At 43.8% G+C, this 23,210-nt stretch overlaps 1 protein-coding gene across 1 annotated transcript; it reads right to left on the bottom strand.

The window, feature by feature from the left end:
* Nucleotides 1–5,042: 5,042 nt before the first annotated feature.
* On the bottom strand, nt 5,043–6,198 carry LOC121477569 (transmembrane epididymal protein 1A-like). The gene has a single exon (XM_041731991.1). It carries the CDS (start codon nt 6,137–6,139, stop codon nt 5,252–5,254), a length of 888 nt encoding a protein of 295 aa, XP_041587925.1. The 5' UTR covers nt 6,140–6,198; the 3' UTR covers nt 5,043–5,251.
* Between the last annotated feature and the right edge of the window lie 17,012 nt (nt 6,199–23,210).

The following is a 23,210-nucleotide window of genomic DNA, read 5'->3' as shown; positions in this document are numbered from 1 at the left end:
GTTCCTGTGGAGAGACATCACTTTCCTTGGAAGCATTCACTGGTGCCCAAGCCTGGCTTACCTGCTCTTCATTACAGCCTGTTTCAGACTGCACTTAGTTGCTGTTTCTCTGCCTTTCCTCTCCCACAGAGCCATAATCAGGTTGGAGTCAGAGACCCTGGCATCTGGGTCATTTCGTTATTCTCTGGGCCTAGCATGGAGGCTGGTGTATAGTAGATGCTCAATAAATATTGAGTAACTGCGTGCATGAATAAATGAAAGAATTGAATGAATGTGTGGAAATAAAGGAAGACCAAGCAGAGGTTATATATTCAAAACTCTGGTTTGCTGTAGCAAGGGAGTCAGCCATCATCATTTGCTTTTTGCCAGGCAGTGAGTGGGAAAACTTCATGGTGGCAAGAAGGGGAGGCTTCAGATATGCCCTGATTGGAGGCTGTTGGCCTGTTGCTACAGGCAGGCTAGCTAGAAGTGGGGTATCCTACGTGATTGGTTAGGGGTGCATATTTAGCTTTCTCTGTTTGGTCTAAGTTGGAAAGAGGGAAAAAATTAGAGAAGCTGTTGGTTATTAACCAAGTCCTGCCCATTTCGGGTCAGTTGTTCCAGGGGTTATTGTTTGGCTTCTTGGACCAGTTACTACTGATAGCTAACTGACTTTCTGCAGTCTGACTTATAGGTAACAGGCTGGCTTCTTGCGTAGTTACTGTAGAAATGGGTTGATTTCCTGGACTGGTTGCTGCAGGCTGTAGATCAGATTTTTATTTTCATATAGAGTCTGACCATTGCCCATTTGTACATGCAATCTCTCAAACTAATAGCAATTGAACATCTACTGTACACCATGCTCTGAACTGAGTGTTGTATATGCAGCACCTTATTTATTTCTCACAATACATTTGCGGGGTAGGTGTTACCATTTCTGCATAACCCCGGTCACTTCCTCCTTTGAAGCTGATACTAGCCACATTTTCTGTCTTCTGCTCTCTTTGATGCCTTAGGTCTCTCCCCATGCACACATCCCCAGATTCACTGAGAACTGGGCTCTGGGGTTCACCAGTCCAAGGCTGCCATCTTCCCAGGCCTCTCATGATCCTTGCTCTGTTCTTTCCCACATTAGACTCCCAGCTCTGGATTTCTTCATCTTCAGTGACCTTCACCTCCAAGTCTCTTTAGTCATCCACACCTTAGTCATCAGGCACATCCTTCGTCATTACCAAGAAAGAGCTCATCTCTGATATATAAACCCTATCATCCACTCTGATTGAAATAACTTCCTCCTCTTTCAGCTCTCCCAGGCAGTAATTAATTCTGGGTGGGGGCAGTATGATAGATTTCAAAATACTTTAAAGTACTTTTTGCTATATTGTAAGATGTCTAAAATGTATAACATGAATAACTAAAAAAATCCTCTCTAAACATTATTTTAATCTTTAAGCGTCACTTACTTGTATACCCATCACTGTCTTTCTCTAGAGGGAACAAGGAAGGGAAGGAGGCCATATAGCACTACATAGTCATAGTCACACTGCAATCAGAACTTATAATGATGAAGTTTGTTTGTTTATTTATTTATTTATTTATTTATTTATTTATTTATATTCAATTAACATATAGTAATGCATTATTAGTTTCAGAGGCAGAGTTTAGTGATTCATCAGTTGTATATAATACCCAGTGTTCATTACATCAAGTGCCCTCCTTAATGCCCATCACCCAGTTACCCCATCCCCCCACCCATCTATTTTTGTGTTTTTATTTTAGGGAGAGAGCAGAAGTCGTGGGGAGGGGCAGAGGGAGAGAGAAAATCTTTTTTTTTTTTTTTAAAGATATTATTTATTTATTCATGAGAGACACAGAAAGAGAGGCAGAGGGAGAAGCAGGCTCCCTGCAGGGAGGGGAGCCCCATGCAGGACTCAATCCCAGGACCCTGGGATCACAACCAGAGCCAAAGGCAGATGCTCAACCACTGAGCCACCCAGGTGCCCCAGAGAGAATCTTAAGCTGGGCATGGAGCCTGACATGGGGCTCGACCTCACAACCCTGAGATCATGACCTGAGCTGAAATCAAGAGTCAGGTGCTTAACTGCCTGAGCCACGCAGGTGCCCCAATGAAGTTCTTTTAAAATAATAAAGTTTTTATTTTGGAAGTTCTCCAAAGTCATGACAAACACAGCTGGCATAAATTATGTTTAAGTGGCCATGTTCCCCTATGCTGAGTATGATGGTTAATTTTATGTAATAATTTGGCTAGGCTTTGGCATTCAGTTGTTCAGTCAAAGACTGGTTTAGATATTGCCTTGTGCCAGCACTTTTTAGATGTGATTAACATTTAAATCTGTAGATTTTGAGTAAGCATTCTCCATAACATGGATGGGCCTCATTTAATCAATTGAAGGCCTTAGAAGACAAGCCAGAGGTGCTCCAGGCAGGAAGGAATTTTGCCTTCAGACTCAAGATGGCAACATTAAAACTCTTCCCTGGTCTCTGGGCTGCTGGTTGGCCTGCCTATTTTGGATTTGCTAGCCCTCACAATCTCCTAAGCCAATTCCTTAAAATTTCTATCTATCTGCATCCTATTGCTTCTGTTTCTCTGGAGAACACTAATACCCTGGACAAAGGCCAGATGTGCAGAACAAAAACTCCCCTGCATAGCACAGACCAAGATAAACAAGACACACCTCTGTAAATCACTCCCCACCTTTCCCCCTAGCCACCAATCCTCCACACATCAGATTCCTCTTTATTAAGTCAGGCCCAGCATCTGATAACAGGTCACTGAGGGATTTGTTGACTGATGGATTATACTTTAGCCAGTGGTTTTCAGCTAGTTGGTGATGTCACTAGAATTTTAAACTTCTGGGCAGCCTGGGTGGCTCAGTGGTTTAGTGCTGCCTTCAGCCCAGGGTGTGATCCTGGAGACCTAGGATCGAGTCCCACGTCGGGCTTCATGCATGGAGCCTGCTTCGCCCTCTGCCTGTGTCTCTGCCTCTCTCTCTCATGTTTCTCATGAATAAATAAATAAAATCTTAAAAAAAAAATTTTTTTTTAACCTTCTGGGGCACCTGGGTGGCTCAGTGGTTGAGCGCCTGCCTTTGGCTTAGGACATGATCCTGGGGTCCTGCGATGGAGTCCTGCATCAGGGTCCCTGCATGGAGCCTGCTTCTCCCTCTGCCTATGTCTCTGCCTTTCTCTGTGTGTGTCTCTCATGAATAAATAAATAAAATCTTTAAAAAAATAGTTTTAAGCTTCTTATTTCCAAGTTGAAGGAGAGAGTCTTACCATTATCCTCAAATAAGGAATGTTCCACTCCAACAGGCCAGGGGATGTATTTATCATAAGGCATCTTAAAAATAAAACTATGTTAACCCTTCAGGGTGGAGGCAAAGCCAGGTTTGGGGGAGCCTAAAGTTTATACCGGTAGGAGGTCCCTCTTTGGAAAAAAGAATGCAGAAATATCTTGCTTTTGCAAGGTTTCCATGATATGTGATCCTATGAGCACCTTGCTGTGGCCCCTCCCAGGGCTTTGCATTTGGAGATGTGGAGTGAGGGCCTAGAGCTGGAGCTTTAACCGCTTCAGGGCAAATCTGGCTCTGCTTCTGTGCTTTTTAGGGTGGGGACAGAGGAAAGGTGCTGGCTTCTCCGTAAGCTGGTTCTTGCTTTTCTGGGAAGGAAGCTGGGGCTGGCCTGGGTCCAGCTGCTGCAGGAAAACACATTTCTCTTCCTCTAGATCCAGAGTGTTCCTCCCCTCCAAGCCCTAACAGTGTGAGCTCCCTGACTCTAGCCCTAGTCCCACTTTCATCTCTTTCCTCGCTCCCTTCTCTGCCTCAAGCTCTCATCCTGGTTTCCAGGGCCGATTTTCCATGCTGCTACACACGGGGGGGGGTGGGGGGGGCGCCCGGTGACATTTCAGATGACAGAGTGCAACCTGTCTTCTATCTTGCAAATGCAAACACCTCTCTATGCTTCTATGCTTCTGATAGCTTTTTGGTCTCTGAGGACAGCATTTCTAACTGCATGAGAGGCAGTATCACTGCAGCTACTGAGAGAGAGACAGACAGACAACTTTTCTCTGTGGTCCTTTCTCTACATCTGTGGCCAGCACCCCCACCCTTTCTCCTGCCTCTTCACATCTCCAATTGCCGGATTTATCCGTCTCACATATGCAGACTCATGCCAGCAGAAGCAATGGCTTTCTAGTTGCACCCAAGGATAGGTATTTTTATATAATTGGCTTTCACGTATTTCACTGAGTATATGCATTTACTAGCCCCTTCTCTCATTCTGTTGAGAAGCTCGATGACTGGCTGAAAATCTCTGCATGTTCCAGGGGCTGGCATTCTCAGCTTTCTCTCCGCTCCGAGTTTTTACATCTTCAGAAGCACTGAGTTTATTGGCACCCCGCATTTCATAGCAGTTCTCTGCCTTCCTCTGCTCCCACCAACGGAAATCTGGGCCTTTTCTTTGATCTGGCCCCAGAATCACTCACACAAGACACACATAGACTGGTATCATAGAGTTTAGTGAAAGAGTTGTGACAATGGAGTTTTATATTACAGTAAAACCCAAGCAACTGAAAGTTAATCTCCACCATCCTTGCTACCCACCTCCGGGACTCTCTTCCTCTTTGCCTCCTCTCAGACTTGAGCACCTGCTACATTGACTGACCCCCTCTGCTCCCGCAGAAGGCAGAAGTAGCCTCGTTCCTTTTAGATGTAAAATAACTACAGCGAGGAGGAAACAAGTTCTGCATCCTGCTCAGCGCCCAAGGTAAATAAAAACCAGAGAGAGGAGTGAAGAAAACAGAAGTCCTCACCCTTGTGCCAAAAGGAACCCCCTCTTCACACCTTAAAACCCTTGAGCTGCACAGATGAAGCCAGCTCTGCCTCAAACTGATAGAACCCTCCCGGGGTCCCCAATGATGCTCCATCTCCCTCTCCTTGTTGCATTGCCTTCTCTTGGATCCCAAAAGCCATCAGAGTAAAGCCCTACTGTTCTCATATCACAGGAGTCCACACAAGTCCCTGGTCGGGAACCTTACTGGACAGTGAGGCAGGAGAGAGGGAGACCTGGAGAGAACAGAGTAACAGATCCAAGGAACCCCAGGAGCTGAAAGGTTTATTGAGGAACAAGGAAGGTGACGCCTGTGACAGAAAGCCACGTCGTGGATCCTGAGACATCTGTGTGCTGCGTGCACCGTGGGCACCCTGGAAACTCTCCTTACCAAAGGCAGAGCGCGGAGACAGGCGCTGCATGCCTAGACGCCCTCATCCTGCAGCACGCCCTCGGTGCCCAGCTTCTCCAGGTCTTCGTTGCTGTAGCCCCTGGGACACGGCCGGTACTTGGCGCCTGGGACCTCTCTCCGAGAGGAGGAGCGATGGTGCCAGAGGCTGCAGAGACCATAGACGGCGGCCAGTAGGGCCGCCCCCAAGGCCAGGTGCCAGCAGAAGAAGATGGGGAGGAAGGCCAGGTCCTCGGGGTTTTCCGCTCTCCAGGGCTGCCCAGAGGGAGGCGCGTACATCAGCACAGACAGCTGCACCATCCAGCTGCTGAGCACCAGGCCCATCCAGGTCTTGAGCACCCACAGCGCCGGCTGGTCGGGCACCCAGACCTCTATGGCCAGCACCAGGCCAACCAGGAAGGCGGGCGCCACGAAGAGCGCGTGCACGCGGATCTCCAGGGTGCCCCTGTTCTCCAGGTGGGCCGCCATCAGCAGCGCCAGCACGCAGAAGGCCAGGGCCTCGGCCGCCTGCTCCAGCTTCGCCATCTGCCGTGCCCGGCACGACCGGCTCACGATGTCCACCACGCCGCTAAGCAGGAAGAAGCCGTACATGGTGACGTGGTCCCAGTTCTCGTAGAACACGAACGGGCGCCGGGGGTCCTCCCAGTCTACTATCATCAGCCGGTTCACTCCTGGGGGGTAGAAGAATTCGGGAATGATGCCACCCAGGGAGATGAGCACCTTCATTATCCCTTGCACAGGCACCAGCTGCCACCACCTGTGTCCTCGCTTCTCCCTCGGGGGCAGAGGGGGTTGGAGGTACCTCTGTCCCCGTAGCAGCGCCAAGGACACCATCACTGAGTAGTAGAGAGAGAAGATGAGGAAGAATGTCCCTGCCAGCAGGTGGCCCTGGAAGGTGCCCATGGTCTCGGGTGTGCGCTGGGGCCGCAGAACAAGAGCTGGCAGGTAGACGAGCAGCAGCCTCCCCGGGCCCTCCTCACCAGCAAGAGTGGCTGCTTCTAAGCTGCGGTGAGAGTTCCCTGATCCAACTCCACCCCTACCTCCTACACATGAAGGGACATACGTCTGTGCTGGAAGCATCTGAGCCACTCCCTGGGTGGGATCTCTTTCGGCCTGTGGCACTGCACCTTGGTGTGTTCCTTACTTAGGTCAGCTAAGCTTGGGATTCCAACCTGCGCACCTCAGGCAGGCACTAGTTTACCCTTTCTCCTTGCTGCCCTCCGCCCCACCCTTCCAGAAGGAGAAGGGAGGGAAGGAGGTAATTAAGGACTGTGGCTGACTTTCTTATATTGGCTGTCTCTTGGAGCCACATCACTTCTTTTTTTTTTTTCATCATTTAAATCCCTCAACAACTCTATGAGAGAGTTATTGTTTAACAGGTTTTATAGGTGATATTAAACCTCAGAGGGGTGAAACCACATGTACAGGTATCGCATATAGCAGCTAGCACAGCAGAGCCAGGATGGGGACCCAGGTCTACTCATCTGCCGACAAAGTCCAGAGTTTGTATGTGACTAAATGACTGAATTCCGGCTCCAGCACTTGTAAGTCATATGACTATGGGCAAGTTACTTTGTCTTCTTGAGCCTCGGTTTCCTGACCTGTGGAATGGGAATAATAATTACTTCATAGGTTTGTTGTATTCAGTGGAATAAGGTATGTAGAGTGTCTGACACATAATAAACACTCAATGGTTTATTGAGTGAGTGATTATTAGTAATTTTACTATGTTGTTTCTAACATTCCTGGCTGAATTCCTATGATGCTGAAGTTGTTCAAGTAGTCCTATGAGTAATACCAAAGCAGGACCAGTTAAAAAAAAAGTGAAGATTTTAATTATATTTAAAATTTTTAAATTTTTTTAGTAATAGAAATTAAACATGGGCAGCCCGAGTGGCTCAGTGGTTTAGCGCTGCCTTCAGCCCAGGGTGTGATCCCAGGGTCCTGGGATCAGGTCCCACATCAGGCTCCCTGCATGTAGCCCGCTTCTCCCTCTGCCTGTGTCTCTGCCTCTCTCTCTATCTCTCTTTCATGAATAAATACATAAAATCTTTTTTTTTAAAAAAAGAAAGAAATTAAACATTACAATTGATCATGTATCATATATTAAAATTACTATTAAAAATTAATTTCAAGAGAAAAATAAACTATAAAACTTTATTTATCCCATATGTGGAAAGTTGTGAGTTGCCAACAAATCTACGAAAGGTGGAGCCTATCTGTAGCTTTAACCACACAGACTTCCCTTCACAGAGGATAATGTAGTTCTTACACTCCTCAGTGCCAAATGGGAAAAGTAGTAAAGAATGATAAATGAGAGGGGCCTGTGTGGCTCCATAGGTTAAGCTGCTGACCCTTGGTTTCGGCTCAGGTCATTTATCTCGGGGTTGTGAGATTGAGCCCCAGCCCTGTATTGGGCTCTGTGCTCAGAGTGGAGTCTATTTATCTCTCTCCCTCCCCCACCACTCACTCACTCTCAAATAAATAAATAACATCTTTTTAAGAATGATAAATGATAAATTAAAAAGTGTTAAGGCTACTGCAATAGTAAATGGCTAACCAAAATATTTTTTCCTATCCTTACAATACTGGACCCTGAGAATTCAACATTTTTAGTATCAAAGGGAAGAATATGCCCACCAAAGGACACATTGATGATTTCATTGAACCAGAAGCTGAGGCAATCACATATAGATTTCAGGCTCCTCAAGGCACAAGATAAACAGGCAAAAAGAAGAACATGGTATTGACTGTGGAAGTGGTTCTGAATAACACAGGGACATAGGATTGCAGCCATATGAGGAGGTAGGGAGGAAGAGGTGTAGATGAAAAGCAGGTGCCTCACCAGGTTGTCTTCTTAGACTTTGTATCTAATGATAGTTAAAGGAAGACACTTTCACAATCCTATGTAGGCAGGACCACTAAAGGCTCTGATTCATTTTTTCATTCAACAATAATACTACTCATGTCAGAAACTTCTGGCCCTAAGGATACCACAATGAAGAAGAGAGATAAGAAACAAATAAATATGCAAGTAAACAAGAAAAAATGGTAGAGGATGTTAAATAATAAGCCCTCAGAAAATATTAAGGCAACTGCAATAGTGAGTGAATCCTTCAGATTGAGCCATAAAAGAAAAAATATTTAAACCAAGATCAAATTGGTATTACGGTCCAGCCATGCAATATCTGACTGAATGTTTGGATAACTTTATCACATAAAGACCTAGAGGAGGAGATAAATGAGAGCAAAGACTGTAGTAAATACCACTCCCTATAGACAATGTATCCTATTTACAATCTTTCCAGTTATGTCTTTCTCTTCCTAACTAGTATCACATTTTGGTTTTTGCCATTGAGAACCTTGTTGGGGGCTCTTCAGGTCATAAAGCCATAAGTAATTTGTCTCTGCTTATCTTTTTCTGCATATTACAATGAAAAGTATTTTTTAAGTATTTTTTTAAATTTATTTATTCAGAGAGAGAGAGAGACTGAGAGACAGAGACACAGGCAGAGGGAGAAGCGGGCTCCATGCAGGGAGCCTGACGCGGGACTCGATCCTGGGTCTCCAGGATCAGACCCCCGGCTGCAGGCGGCGCTAAACCGCTGCGCCACCGGGGGTGCCCAATGAAAAGTATTTTTGTAATCAGAAACTATCTGAAAATTCGATTTATTTTTTTTTGTTTTGTTTTTATTGAAGTTCACTTTGCCAACATATAGTATAACACCCTGTGCTCATCCCATCAAGTGTCCTCCTCAGTGCCTGTCACCTAGTTACCCCATCCACCAGCCCGCCTCCCCTTCTGCAACCCTTTGTTCATTTCCCAGAATTAAGAGTCTCTCATGGTTTGTCTGAAAATTTGAAATCAATGATGCAATTATTTAATGCATGGAGGAAAAGCTTGAATATAAAGGCATCAAAATGCAGTAATTTCTATGTGGTAATTTTATGGGGACTATTAAATTGTGTATTCTTTTTGTATTTTTCAAATGTTCCCTGAGGCTTTAGTAATTTAATTTTATGACAAAATTGTCAACCTGAAACATTTTGTAAGAGCTCTCCTCAGTCATTAAAACATTTCTTTATACACGTATATTTATGCATACAATTATTTATATAGAAATATATGCATATGGACATTTTTTTAAGGACTGAAAAGCACAAAGACAGGTTCAAAAAGTAATATAACAAATGCCAATGCTGAATGAAAAAGTGTTAACTTTTTGTCATGTTTGCTTCCAGGGTTTAGAAAACTAAACCTTCAGATCTTTCCAGTCTCATTCCCATCCCTCCCTCCCTTCATGATGGGAAACCAACATCACGATTTTGGTGTGGATCTTCCCTGTCATTCTGTCATCTTATATATGTTTGCATCTCTCTCCTTTAGTCTTGTCTCTCTCCATCTCTTTAATCTACCTTATCATTTTCTATGTATTTCTAGTTCTGAAGAAACAAGCAACAGAAAGAGGTCTTCCAGGAACAAGGCACTGGTCATGCCTCAATGAGAACCCATGTAAGTGAAGTTCCTTTGTAATGAAATCAGTGTGGTTAAATTAAAAGGGTAGCAGGGGGCAGAGGGGGGAGGACTCAAGAATCATGCAAAAATACAGTCAATCGGAACCATATGTCATAGTGGCCCTGTTCCAGTAAACTGGGCAAGTAAACAGATGTGTTGGTCCTAAGGGCAATTACAGGTGAACAAGGCTAGCTTTTATCACCCCCCTGCCCAACACACACACAAAGTGACCACGAGTCCCTGGCGGGGTGTGCCTGTCTCTCCCCATCTCCCAACTGGACAGTTACTTACCATCTGCTACTCTCTGAGTCTTTCTGGCTTTCAAAGGGAGACGGTGTCTGATAATACTCACTCACACTTGTTGACTGATAGATTAATCTTTAGCAGATGTGTTTTAGTCATTGTAAGCCCCTCATCTCCAGTCGAAGGAGGAAAATCTTTAGCTTTGCCCATGACTAAAGGAATTTGAGGCATCAGACAGCAGGTGTTGAGATGTGTCTGCTATTTGAAGGGGTTCCTGAAAGTAAATTTGATTCAGACCTTCTAACCCAGGGGTTTCCAAGGCTGCCCATTAGAATCATCAGGGAAATTTTTTTTTTGAGATTTTATTTATGGATTCATGAGAGACACACAGAGAGAGGCAGAGACACAGGCAGAGGGAGAAGCAGGCTCCCTGCGGGGAGCCCGATGCAGGACTTGACCCCAGGACCCCAGATCATGACCTGAGCCAAACGCAGACACTCAATCACTGAACCACCCAGGTGCCCATCAGGGAGATGTTTAAATGTTTAGATCCTCCCCTGGAAGTTCTGGTTTAATTGGTCTGGGATTTAGGTTTTTAAAATCTCCCCTGCAGGCACAAAAGGACAAATAGTGTATGAATAGATATAGCACTTATATGGGATATCTAGAGTGATTGAATTCACAGACACAGAATAGAAAGGTGGTTGCCAGGAGTTTGGGGGGAGAGGGGACTGGGGGAGTTTCTGTTTAACTGGTACAGAGCCTCTGTTTGGGAAGATGAAGAGTTCTGGAGAGGGATGGTGGTGATGGCTGCACAACAGTGTGAGTGTACTTAATGTCACTGAGTTGTACATCTAGAAATGGTTAAGATGATAAATTTTATGTTATCTACAATAAAAAAGCTGAAAAACCAACTGGTTTCTGGTGATTGGAACTTGCAGTCGGGTTGAGAACCACCTCTGGTATCTGGGGTCACTGTTGGCGGGTGGGTCCTGCCCTCTTCCTCCCACCTGCGTGGGATCCCTGCCTCTCCGGGAGGCTCAGCTGGGCGCTGTTTGTGGTTCAACTGTTGGGGCTACTAGAGGCAAAGAAGTTTCACTTTTTACTTTTCCTTTGAGATTTAGTCTCCTGCCCAGCGCTGGTCCTGGAAACCCTCCCTGTGCCTTCTGTACTTGGTAGCAACATTGCTGTGTAGGTGGCTGAATGGCAACCTCTATCAGCAGGGGTTTTATTCTCTGGTCCCTTCTGGTATCTGTGGCTGGAGCCTTCCTCTCCCGTCTTTCAGACTTAGGCACGCTACGTTTGACTCAGCCCTGTCATCCAACTTGTGCAGGTATATGTCACACAGGAATAACCACCAGTTCACATCAAATAGGGATGACCATAAGTCCATGGGGATCCCGAGTTCTTCGTGTATTCTCTAGGGAAATGCTTATCTACTTTGTAACCCAAATATTAGCAGAAGCTTCTCTGTCTTTTGAAATATATATGAATTTACTTGAGCCCTGTCCCATACTCTGGGGTGTGTCCCATGCTCTGTCTAAAATTCTTGAACTTTCCAGGGCTGGGGCTTTGTTCCTCTCTAACTCTGAGAGTGCATTCTGCACTGGCTGTGTTCACACCTGAAGACACATCTGCAGCATCACTCTTTGCTCTGTTTCGCACTGACCCAGAAGGGAGACTCAGCCCTTTTTCTCTGATTCCTACCTCTACCATTTGGAAAACAAAACAAAACAAAAATGTTTACAAAAGGCATTTATGTGCACAGCAGGCTTTATTATATATGTGAGGATGATGATTAGATATTACATCATCCCAAAGTAAAACTCTTGATATTGAGTATTAAATATTTTTGTTCTTTTTTTATTAAAGATTTTATTTATTCATGAGAGACACACAGAGAGAGGCAGAGACATAGGCAGAGGGAGAAGCAGGCTCCATGCAGGGAGCCCGATGCGGGACTTGATCCCAGGACCCCAGGACCCCAGGATGATGACCTGAGCTGAAGGCAGATACTCTGAGCCAGATCTGGGTGGCAGAAACCACTGAGCCACCCAGGCACCCCAGATATTTTTGTTCTTAAAGGTTCTTCAGGGCAGCCCAGGTGGCTCAGCGGTTTAGCGCCTGCCTTCAGCCCAGGGTGTGATCCTGGAGACTTGGGATCGAGTCCCATGTCAGGCCTCCTGCATGAAGCCTTCTTCTCTCTCTCTCTCTCTCTCTCTCTCTGTATCTCTCATGAATAAATAAATAATCAATTAATTAAATTTAAAAAAAAAGTCCTTCAGCAATATATGGTTCTATTCATATAAAGTCCCCAAACTGGCAAAACTAACCTAAGGTGTTGGAAGCCAGGATAGTGGTTAGCATGAGGAGGATTAGTTGCAGGTTACACAGGTGACTTAGGGGAAAGCTATGTAGCTGTATACTTGGGATTTGGATACTTTCCTGTATTTCTGTTATGATTCAAAAAATTTTTCACATTAAAATTAAAGAGGAAAGAAGAAGCCCATCAACAACATCAGGCTCAAGCATGTTGCTTGACTCTCTCTCCATCCAGACTTTCTTCAGATTAGTATAGGGAATTCTCTCACCTACTCAGCCTGCATCCCAGAGGGCAGTTTTGGATTCTGATCTGTTAACAGTGTCTCCAAAGAGGACCAAAAAACAAGCAGACACACACATTGTCAATGATGGGCCCCTCACATACTCTTCTTCCTAAACACCAGTGAGAACTGGAAAGACTCATCCAGATGCCCACTCTCCAGGGGTCTTCCCATATTCCCTCTACCCTTCCACCCTCAAACCTGTCAGGAGAGAGACTGTCTCTGGTTCTGACCTTCCACAGAGGCCCCCAAACCACCTTTACACAATGAGACATACAGACTAAAAGATTCTGAAGCCATCCAGATGCTAAAAGCCCAGGTAAATAAGAACGTAGCTCATGGCATAGATAGGAAGTCAAACTGTGGTGGCCCTCAGGACACCTCGGTCTGCCCACCAGTGGGCATCTTGAAAGGACAGCTCTGAGCCTGGTGCGCCACCTTGCAGCGTGACCTCTGCCTCGAGGGTCTCGAGCTCTTCACTGGGCCCCCTGGGGCATGGTGGTACCTGGAACCTGCCCTTTGCTGGGAGGAGCAACCATAGTGCCAGAGGCTGGAGGCAGTGCCAGCAGAAGGTAGTGAGGAAGCCCCGGTCTCCCGTGGCTGGAAGGCACAACATCACACATGGCTGCAGTGACTGGGCAGGCCATGGTCTTGCTGCCTGGCCCAGCTTCATCGTGCTGCTGCACTAGCCATGTGCATCTCATTACAGCCACCACGAGCTCAGCAGGAAGAATGCTAGACACAGTGACCTGCTTATCCCAGCATGTGGAGAGGGAGAGCAGCCCCTCAGGCCCTCCCCTGTCACCCCTGTCTCCCCTGTCACCATCTGCTTGTCTTTGGAGGACAGAAGAACTTAGTAAGGACATCAGTGAGAAGCAACAGCTTCCTCCCCCTCTTCCACAGGCACCTGCTGCCACCACCTCTGTCCTTATGTGTCTTGGTAGGACGTGGTCCCCATAGGGCAGGATGCCACCCTGAGGGGAAGTGCCTAGGACTTCTCACAGGAAATGCCATGCACTAAGTTGCCAGGAAGGTGAGGACAGCCCAACGATGGCTGACTAGGTGGGCTCACCTTTCAGGTAGGTGCTCACAGGGGACAGAAGAGGGTGCCTTGATAATACTTCTTTGGTCCCCGTGCTGTCATTCATGCCTCTGTTCTGCCCAGGTATAAGCTAATGCATGAGGAAGGTACACAGCATGACGGTTGTGTTTGTTATTATGACTGTGGTACCAATACACCAGGTTTCACCAGCCTGGGGCTATCAGTCCAGTCTGATTTACCTGAGCATCTATATTCTAATGGGTCTTAGTCTTTGCTTTTTCACAGAGGGCCTTAGAATCTTGTAGAATTTCCCTTCAGCTCCTACATTAAGGATGGTTATGGAATCTTGCTGCCCAAGAATCAGTTCTGGTTACCCTGGCATGTTGCTGGTCTGCTGCAGACATACTGTCCATGCTGCTCGCTGGGCACTCATTGTACAGCTCTTGCCCTCAGTAGCCCCCTGAAAAGCCACAGCACCTGGATCACAGCCTTCCTGCCCTCTCTTGGCTTGTGGTGTTGTCATCATGGTGGAGATCCACTTTTGCTGCCAGATGTTCTGGGTTTCTGGGGCTGAGAGCCCACAGACAATGGCCTTAACAGCTAGGAGCCCCCCCGTTGGGCTCCCTGCTCAGTGAGGACTCCCTTCTCCCTCTCCCGCTGCCCCTCCCCAGCTTGTGCTCTTTCATCAATCAATCAATCAATCAATCAATCTTAAAAAAAAATACAGTAAAAGAATAACCTGTAGAGAAAGGGGAATGAGAGCAGAGAAGAGAGATAAAAGAGGACACATTAATCCATAAAATAACCAAAGGACTTTGTGCATATGACATGCACTGAGCAATAGAAGTAATTCAAGCCTCGTCAACCAGTGCCAACAAAATGAAACAGACAAAAAAAAAAAAAAAAAAAAAGCAAACAAACAAAAAACAACCCCACCATCACAAAAGAGAAAGCATGATGTGTACATAAAATCTTGATTACACTGGGTAGAGGGTGATGTGGACTCCATAGCAGGCACTGAGAATGGACCGTGTGAGACAAGGCAGGGAGAGACCCTGTCCATGTTAGGGGAGTCAGAGCAGGCTTCATGAAGAAGGCATCATGTCTGAGTAAGTGTTACCTACCTAAGAACAGGCATCTTTCCCAGGTGGCTCCCTTCAAAGAGGTCTGCTCACATTGTCCACCCACTTATATAGACCTCGGGGTCAAATCCATATCAGATTAGCACACCAGAAGCCCAGCACCCACTCCAGCGATGCTCATATCCTGATGGATGGTCGAAGAGACAGGAAGGTGCCCTCCTGAATAGGCCTAAAGCCCTCTAGTGAACCCAGGGGCATGGCTAGGCAATCTCCAGTCACTCGCTGTAAATTGCTCTCCAGACTATAATGCCTTCCCATAAAAAGTTCAACTGCAGATGAATAAAAGGAAGGATCTAAGTTCAGGCAGAAAAGCAGTATGAAGGGCATTAGCAATTTCCTGGCATCTGCTTTCCTGGACTAAGGTACAAACCACTCTCCCTCTAAATAACAGAAATTACAGGAGACCTCAAATCATGTTGTTTTTTTTTTAAGATTTTATTTATTTATTCACGAGAGACACACACACACACAGAGGCAGAGATACAGGCAGAGGGAGAAGCAAGCTCCATGCAGGGAGCCCAACGTGGGACTCAATCCCAGGTCTCCAGGATCAGGCCCTGGGCTGAAGGCTGCACTAAACTGCTGAGCCATCAGGGCTGCCCCTCAAACCATCTTCTTAATAACATCGAAGTCCTAACAAAAACAAACAACAACAAAAAAATGGGACACCTGGGTGGCTCAGCGGTTGAGCGGCTGCCTTTGGCTCAGGGCGTGATCCTGGAGTCCTGAGATCAAGTCCTACATCACGCTCCCTGCATGGGGCCTACTTCTCCCTCTGCCTGTGTCTCTGCCTCTTTCTCTCTGTGTCTCTCATGAATAAATCACTAAAATCTTTAAGAAAAAAAAAAAAAGGAGGAATTAAGAGAGTAGAATTGGGAGGGGTAAGAGCCTAAATGGTGAGCCTCTGTTCCTTGTCTGGGAGAAGGCAGCTAATAGGTCAAGCTTCTGGGGTGACTGGGAAGGGCAATATTGCATTCCACATTGTCCTAAAGACATGCAGGGGTTGTCTGCCAATCCTCAGAATCTAGAACGTAGAGCTGGAGGGACAGAGTTGGCAGTCACTGTCTACCAAAGTGAAAACCCAGTATAAGCCCATCCTCTGCTTACATAGAGAGTCTACCCGCTAGAATATTCCTCAAGCCCTGTTCTTGGACTGAGTGCTCTTGGGTGCTGGCAAAAGAAAGGTGGATCCCCTCTGGAAGAAGATCCTTGGTCTCTTTTAATTTTCGAAATAGTCATTTCATATAACATGTCCAGGAGAACAGAGGCATAGAGGTATGTGAGACAAAACAACGTGTCTCAGGATCAACAGTAACCATAACCATAGAATAGAAATAGACCTACCAAGATATCAGATATTAGAGTTCTTAGGTACAATCAATAAAGCAATGCACACACACTGTGTCAAGGAGATAAAAGCAGAATTAAAAGTTTTATGTAAGGATATGGAAATTTTGAAAGCAACAATGCAGATAAAAAAAAATTAGAGGGGCATCTGGGTGGCTCAGTCAGTTAAGCGACTGACTTGATTTCAGCTCAGGTCATGATCTCAAGCTCATGGGATGGAGGCCCATGTGCAGCTCTGCTTTCATTTTTTTTTTATTATTTATTTATGATAGTTACAGAGAGAGAGAGAGAGAGAGAGAGAGGCAGAGACATAGGCAGAGGGAGAAGCAGGCTCCATGCACCGGGAGCCCGATGTGGGACTCGATCCCGGGTCTCTAGGATCGCGCCCTGGGCCAAAGGCAGGCACCGAACCGCTGCGCCACCCAGGGATCCCGCAGCTCTGCTTTCACTGAGGAGAAGAGGCTTGTCCCTCTTCTCCTCCTCCCCCTGCTTGCACTCTCTTTCTCCCTCTCTCTCAAATAAATAATAGAACCTTAAAACAATTAGAACTAAAAACTGCAATAATCCAATTAAGAACTCGATAGAAGGGTTAATAACAGTGGAAAAGAAGAGAAGTCAGAAGAAATCATCCAGAATGAGGCCTAGTGAGACATAAAGATGGAAAATACAGAAATGATAAATAGGGGAAGATACAGAAAACCTAATATGTGTTTCTTTGGCAATATCTGAGGAGCTAAGAGTTAAGAATTTTCCAGAATTGATGAAATAAGCCAATCCTCTGAATCAAAAAGCCATCGGAGAGATTCCCACACGAAATAGAAATCTCGAAGGAATTAGTGAAGCCAAGAATTCCTGCTTGGGAGGTTCTTCTTCCACGACAAGGTGTGAGAGTACTTGAGGGACTTGGTGGATTTCTTTATGGCGCTGTTCTTGTGGTTTGGTTTTGAAGGTGGGAGAGAGTTGACCTGGTTTTATAAGCTGAGGGAAGAAACCAGTTGAGAGTGACAGGCTGAAAATATGGGAGAGGAGAGGTAATGCCTGATGTTTTTAGAGGAGCAGGGGCCCATACCGTGAATGATTATACCCATAATACTGACCATTTATTGAACATTACATGACAATATCCATTTCAGGCAGTTGTCACACACTGATATTAATTCTTAAAATCCCTAACAATTAGTATTTCTATTCAGACATCATTGGTAAGTTCATTGATGCTCAGGAAATTCAAAGGGGAAAAACCCAAAACAACTTGATTGTAAAGTATGGCTAGTAAACGGGGGGTACCAAGATCCACACCAGACCTTGACTTACCCCAAAGTCCTTGTCTTTCCTACTCTACCAGGCTGCTCTCAGAGCTCCAGCTGGCCTCAGAAAGCCCTTTTCTTGGCCCGAAATTGGTTAGAAGGAGGATGACTGTGGAGGTGGAGATATTTGGAGAACATAGAGAAAGGATTAGGGAGTTGAAGCAGTGCAGGCTCGAGGCTTGGTTGTTCCCAGTAAAGTGATAAGTGATATTATTTGCAGAGATAGAAGGATGTGGGAAGTCAGCAGCGAAGTAACTGCCAAGGTAGAGTCCTCTAGGGGAGAGGGAGGGAAAGGATCCGAGTCATGTGAAAGCAGAGGAGGAAGCTGAGTCAGGGGAGTGTCAAACCAGGGCAAGAGGCAGTAACCAGGGAACCAGAGTTGAGGGGCAAGGGGAGGCTAATACCGTTGACTTAGGCAGATGGCAGGCAGGATTGGGGTGACAGGAAGGCTGTGAGCCAAGCGCCCAAACCATCAATGACAGCATGGAGTGGTGTTCCAGAGTCGGACCAAGGACACTGAGAAGCAGGGGGCAAACTTGAGAAACAGTATGTCATAGTCTCAAAGTATTCCCCCCCCCCCAATATTTATTGAGTACAAAGGGGAAAAATAGTAACATCACGGTGGAGAAAAGCAGCAGATCTCACCTTAACCAAGTGATCTCAAAATGCTGTTTTATCAAAAGAGATGATGCGACAGAGCTCCCAGCTGCCTGGCAAGGACCAAGTCAATAAACAATGACTATTATTTTAGTCCTCCAGGTAGTAATAGCCACATCCCCAGGGACCTACGGCCCGAAGGTCTCTCCACCTCAATCGTACCTCGGCGCAAAATTAATCTGTGCTAACGAGTCACTGCGTCCCAAAGGGTTAACGAGTTGTCCCTGGGTAACCCATGTGGTTCACACATGTGCCCTTGAGGGGTCTTCCTTAATAAATGGAGGGATTCCAACGGTAGAGATTCAGGCACGGCGGCAGGGTTGAGATAACGGCTCCTGGCTGGGGTGAGGGTCGGGGAGTTTGGGGTCTCGAACCGAACCGGGAGCCCCGCGGTCCCGCGCGCCCAGGGCTGAGGCTCGGGTCTCTAACCGCGCAGCTTCCGCTCTGGGTCCCTCCCGCCCGCGGGGCCGCCCGCTCCAGGCCCTCTGCAGGTGGGGGCGTGGATGTGGGGGGGTGCAGATGCTGCACCTGCATCCCGCGCCGGCCTGGCCGTGGGGGCGGGGGGAGGAGCCTGCAAGTCCCGCACCTGGCCCGGAGCCGGTCCCAGCGGACGTGCGACTGTGCAGCGGCCGGTGCCGGCCCTGACGCTCCCGGGACTGTCTCCTCGAGGAAGCGCGCCGGTGCCCCCTAGTGGCCGAGCTCGGGGCCCTTTCTCGAGAGGATAGGAAAACCCGCTGAGGGGCTGGGAGGCCAGGGGGAGGCGGACGATGGCGGGACTGGGGAGGAAGCCTAGAGGAGCGGACTACAGCGCGAAGCGACCCTCGCTTGCCCTGCCAGGGACGTCCTGGAGCAGTTGTCCACACACAGTGGCCCTACTCTAAGTTTTGGAGGTCTGGGAGAACCGGGGCTGGTACGTCACTGGGGACCGTGGCCGCTATGTCACCGTGCTGCGATGGAGTTGCCGCCGACTTCTGGGTCTGCAGCGTCCGCCACTCGTGCGCCCCAAATTATTGCTGGAGGCCTGACGCTCACCGGGGAACTGTCTCCTCGAGGGGAAATGATAAAAAAGCGCGCCCAGGCGGAGTCTGTCCTCAGACTCCTCACGGTCTTCATTGTTGTATATGTTTTGAAGGTTTGAGAAATAGTACCTTTTTAAAGTGTTATTTTTTTGGCGCATGCCATTTTTAGTCTTCCCCACTTCTATTTTCTGATGAGTTATTAATTTCTTTGATTTCCATCTTCTTTAATAATGAAGGCACTTAAGATTATGATTTTTCCTTGGATATTGGTATATTATACCAAAACATAGGTTTCATTACTTTCTAGATACTTTTTAAATTTCAATGTTGATTTAAAAAATCAAAATTTAAAAAATTTCAATGTTGATTTAAAAAATCAAAATTTAAAAAATTTCAATGTTGATTTAAAAAATCAAAATTTAAAAAATTTCAATGTTGATTTAAAAAATCAAAATTTAAAAAATTTCAATGTTGATTTAAAAAATCAAAATTTAAAAAATTTCAATGTTGATTTAAAAAATCAAAATTTAAAAAATTTCAATGTTGATTTAAAAAATCAAAATTTAAAAAATTTCAATGTTGATTTAAAAAATCAAAATTTAAAAAATTTCAATGTTGATTTAAAAAATCAAAATTTAAAAAATTTCAATGTTGATTTAAAAAATCAAAATTTAAAAAATTTCAATGTTGATTTAAAAAATCAAAATTTAAAAAATTTCAATGTTGATTTAAAAAATCAAAATTTAAAAAATTTCAATGTTGATTTAAAAAATCAAAATTTAAAAAATTTCAATGTTGATTTAAAAAATCAAAATTTAAAAAATTTCAATGTTGATTTAAAAAATCAAAATTTAAAAAATTTCAATGTTGATTTAAAAAATCAAAATTTAAAAAATTTCAATGTTGATTTAAAAAATCAAAATTTAAAAAATTTCAATGTTGATTTAAAAAATCAAAATTTAAAAAATTTCAATGTTGATTTAAAAAATCAAAATTTAAAAAATTTCAATGTTGATTTAAAAAATCAAAATTTAAAAAATTTCAATGTTGATTTAAAAAATCAAAATTTAAAAAATTTCAATGTTGATTTAAAAAATCAAAATTTAAAAAATTTCAATGTTGATTTAAAAAATCAAAATTTAAAAAATTTCAATGTTGATTTAAAAAATCAAAATTTAAAAAATTTCAATGTTGATTTAAAAAATCAAAATTTAAAAAATTTCAATGTTGATTTAAAAAATCAAAATTTAAAAAATTTCAATGTTGATTTAAAAAATCAAAATTTAAAAAATTTCAATGTTGATTTAAAAAATCAAAATTTAAAAAATTTCAATGTTGATTTAAAAAATCAAAATTTAAAAAATTTCAATGTTGATTTAAAAAATCAAAATTTAAAAAATTTCAATGTTGATTTAAAAAATCAAAATTTAAAAAATTTCAATGTTGATTTAAAAAATCAAAATTTAAAAAATTTCAATGTTGATTTAAAAAATCAAAATTTAAAAAATTTCAATGTTGATTTAAAAAATCAAAATTTAAAAAATTTCAATGTTGATTTAAAAAATCAAAATTTAAAAAATTTCAATGTTGATTTAAAAAATCAAAATTTAAAAAATTTCAATGTTGATTTAAAAAATCAAAATTTAAAAAATTTCAATGTTGATTTAAAAAATCAAAATTTAAAAAATTTCTCCGCTCGCTCTCTCAAATATATAAATAAAATCTTAAAGAAAAAAAAAATGACTCCTGAGGCCCTGAACAGGTACTATAGACCAGAAGACTGGAAACAGAATGTTAAACTTCCAAATCATGAGAGCTTTAAAAAGAAAGAAACCAACAAGACTCAAACAGTCCTTCAAGCATCAGGAACAAAAGACCAAGGGGAAAGGAAATCATGGAACTAAAAAAACTGACTGAGCCACCCAGACATCCCTCACTGGGGCCTTTCAAATAATGTTGAATAATAATGTTATAGTGAGCATTTCTTCCTTGTGCTTAATTCTAATGGAAATAGCTTGAGGGCTTTACAGTGTTTTAGTAAGTTATCTACTATTAATTTTTTTGGTAAATATTCTTTATTATATTTAAGAAGTGTCCGTCTATTCCTATATTACCTTTACTCTTCCAGTCTTTTCTGTGGTAACCGATCTATTTAAATTTTCTGTTTCTGGGGCAGCCCTGGTGGCTCAGCAGTTTAGCGCCGCCTGCAGCCCAGGGCGTGATCCTGGAGACCCAGGATGCAGTCTCCCTGCATGGAGCCTGCTTCTCCCCCTGCCTGTGTCTCTGTCTCTGTCTCTCTCTCTCCCTCTGTGTCTCTCATGAATAAATAAATAAAATCTTTAAAAATAAATAAATAAATAAATTTTCTGTTTCTTTTGGTGTCAATTTTGTATTTTCCTAGGAATTCAACAATTTTCTCTAGATTTTCAAGTTGGTTGTCATAGAGTTATATGTAGTATTGTTTTACAATTTTTTTCCTTTCTTTTATATCTGGTGTTCTATGATCTTTCTCATTTTTAATCTTGTTTGTATTTGATTTTTCTTTTTTCTCCTTTGTCTTTAATGGTGGGCATGAAATATCTGTTGATCTTATAAAAAATTAAATTTGGCATGGAATTGCCATATGATCCAGCAATTGCATGCCTGTGTATACATTCAAAAGATGAAAGCAGAGGGTGCCTGGGTGGCTCAGTGGTTTGGTGCCTGCCTTTGGCTCAGAGCATGATCCTGGAGTCCCAGGATCCCTGCATGGAGCTTGCTTCTCCCTCTGCCTATGTCTCTGCCTCTCTCTGGGTCTCTCATGAATAAATAAATAAAATCTTAAAAAAAAAAAACAAAAGATGAAAGCAGGGACTCAAACAGTTACTTGTACACTTGTTCATAGCAGAATTATTCATAATAGCCAAAAGGAGAAACAATCTAAGTGTCCAGCAACAGATAAGCAAAGTGTGGAATATACATGCAATGCAATATTATTTGACTGTAAAAGGAAATGAAATTTTGATATATGCTACAATATGGATATACCTTAAAAACATTATGCTTAGTGAAATAAGCCAGACACAAAAAGACAAATATTGTATAATTCCACTTACATGAAGTACCTAGATTCGGCAAATTCACAAAGAGTGGAATAGAGGTTACTAGGGGCTGGGGGAGGGAGAAAGGGATTGTTTCATGGGTACAGAATTTTTGTTGGGGACAATGAAAAAGTTTTGTATATAGGTAGTGGTGACAGTTACACAACATTGTGAATGTATTTAATGTCACTGAATTGTACACTTTTTTAAAAAATATTTATCCATGAGAGACAGAGAGAGAGAGAGAGAGAGAGAGAGAGAGGCAGAGACACAGGCAGAGGGAGAAGCAGGCTCCATGCAGGGACCTGATCCCAGGTCTCCTGGATCACACCCCAGGCCGAAGGCGGAGCTAAACCGCTGAGCCACCAGGGCTGCCCAATTGCACACTTTTGAATGGTTGAAATGACAAATGTATTTACGTATATTTTATCACAATACAAAAATTAGGTTTAAGATTTATTCTTTCCAATATATCATTGCCGATTTCACTAATTTTGGCTTTTCCTTAAAAATTGTTTTTTCTAGGGGTGCCTGGGTGCCTCAGTTGGTTAAGCATCCAGCTCTTGGTTTCAGCTCAGGTCATGATCTCAGGGTTCTGAGATGGAGCTCTGCACTGGGCAGAGAATCTGCTTCTCTCCTTCTCCTTTTGCTCCTCTCTCAAATAAATAAATCTTAAAATTTTTTTTCTAAAAAATTGAAGTATAGTTGACACACTGTGTACACTAGTTATGTTACACTAGTTACACTAGCTTTAGGTGTACAAGAAGTCTGTACATTATGCTAGTCTATATACATCACAAGTGTAGCTGCGAACTGTCCCCATACAGCCCTATTACAATACCATTGACTGTATTCCCTATGCTGTACCTTTCAACCCCATGACTTGCTTATTCCATAATTGGAAGCCAGTATCTCCCACTCCCCTTCACCCATTTTGTCCATCCTTCTACCCTCCTCTACCCTGGCAACCATCAGTTTGTTCTCTGTACTTATGGTTTGTTTCTGCTTTTAGTTTGTT

Source organism: Vulpes lagopus, chromosome 17 (assembly GCF_018345385.1).
Source record: "Vulpes lagopus strain Blue_001 chromosome 17, ASM1834538v1, whole genome shotgun sequence".
Taxonomy (NCBI): domain Eukaryota; kingdom Metazoa; phylum Chordata; class Mammalia; order Carnivora; family Canidae; genus Vulpes; species Vulpes lagopus.
Note: the sequence above shows the minus strand (reverse complement) of the source record. Positions and strands in the feature narration are given on the sequence as shown.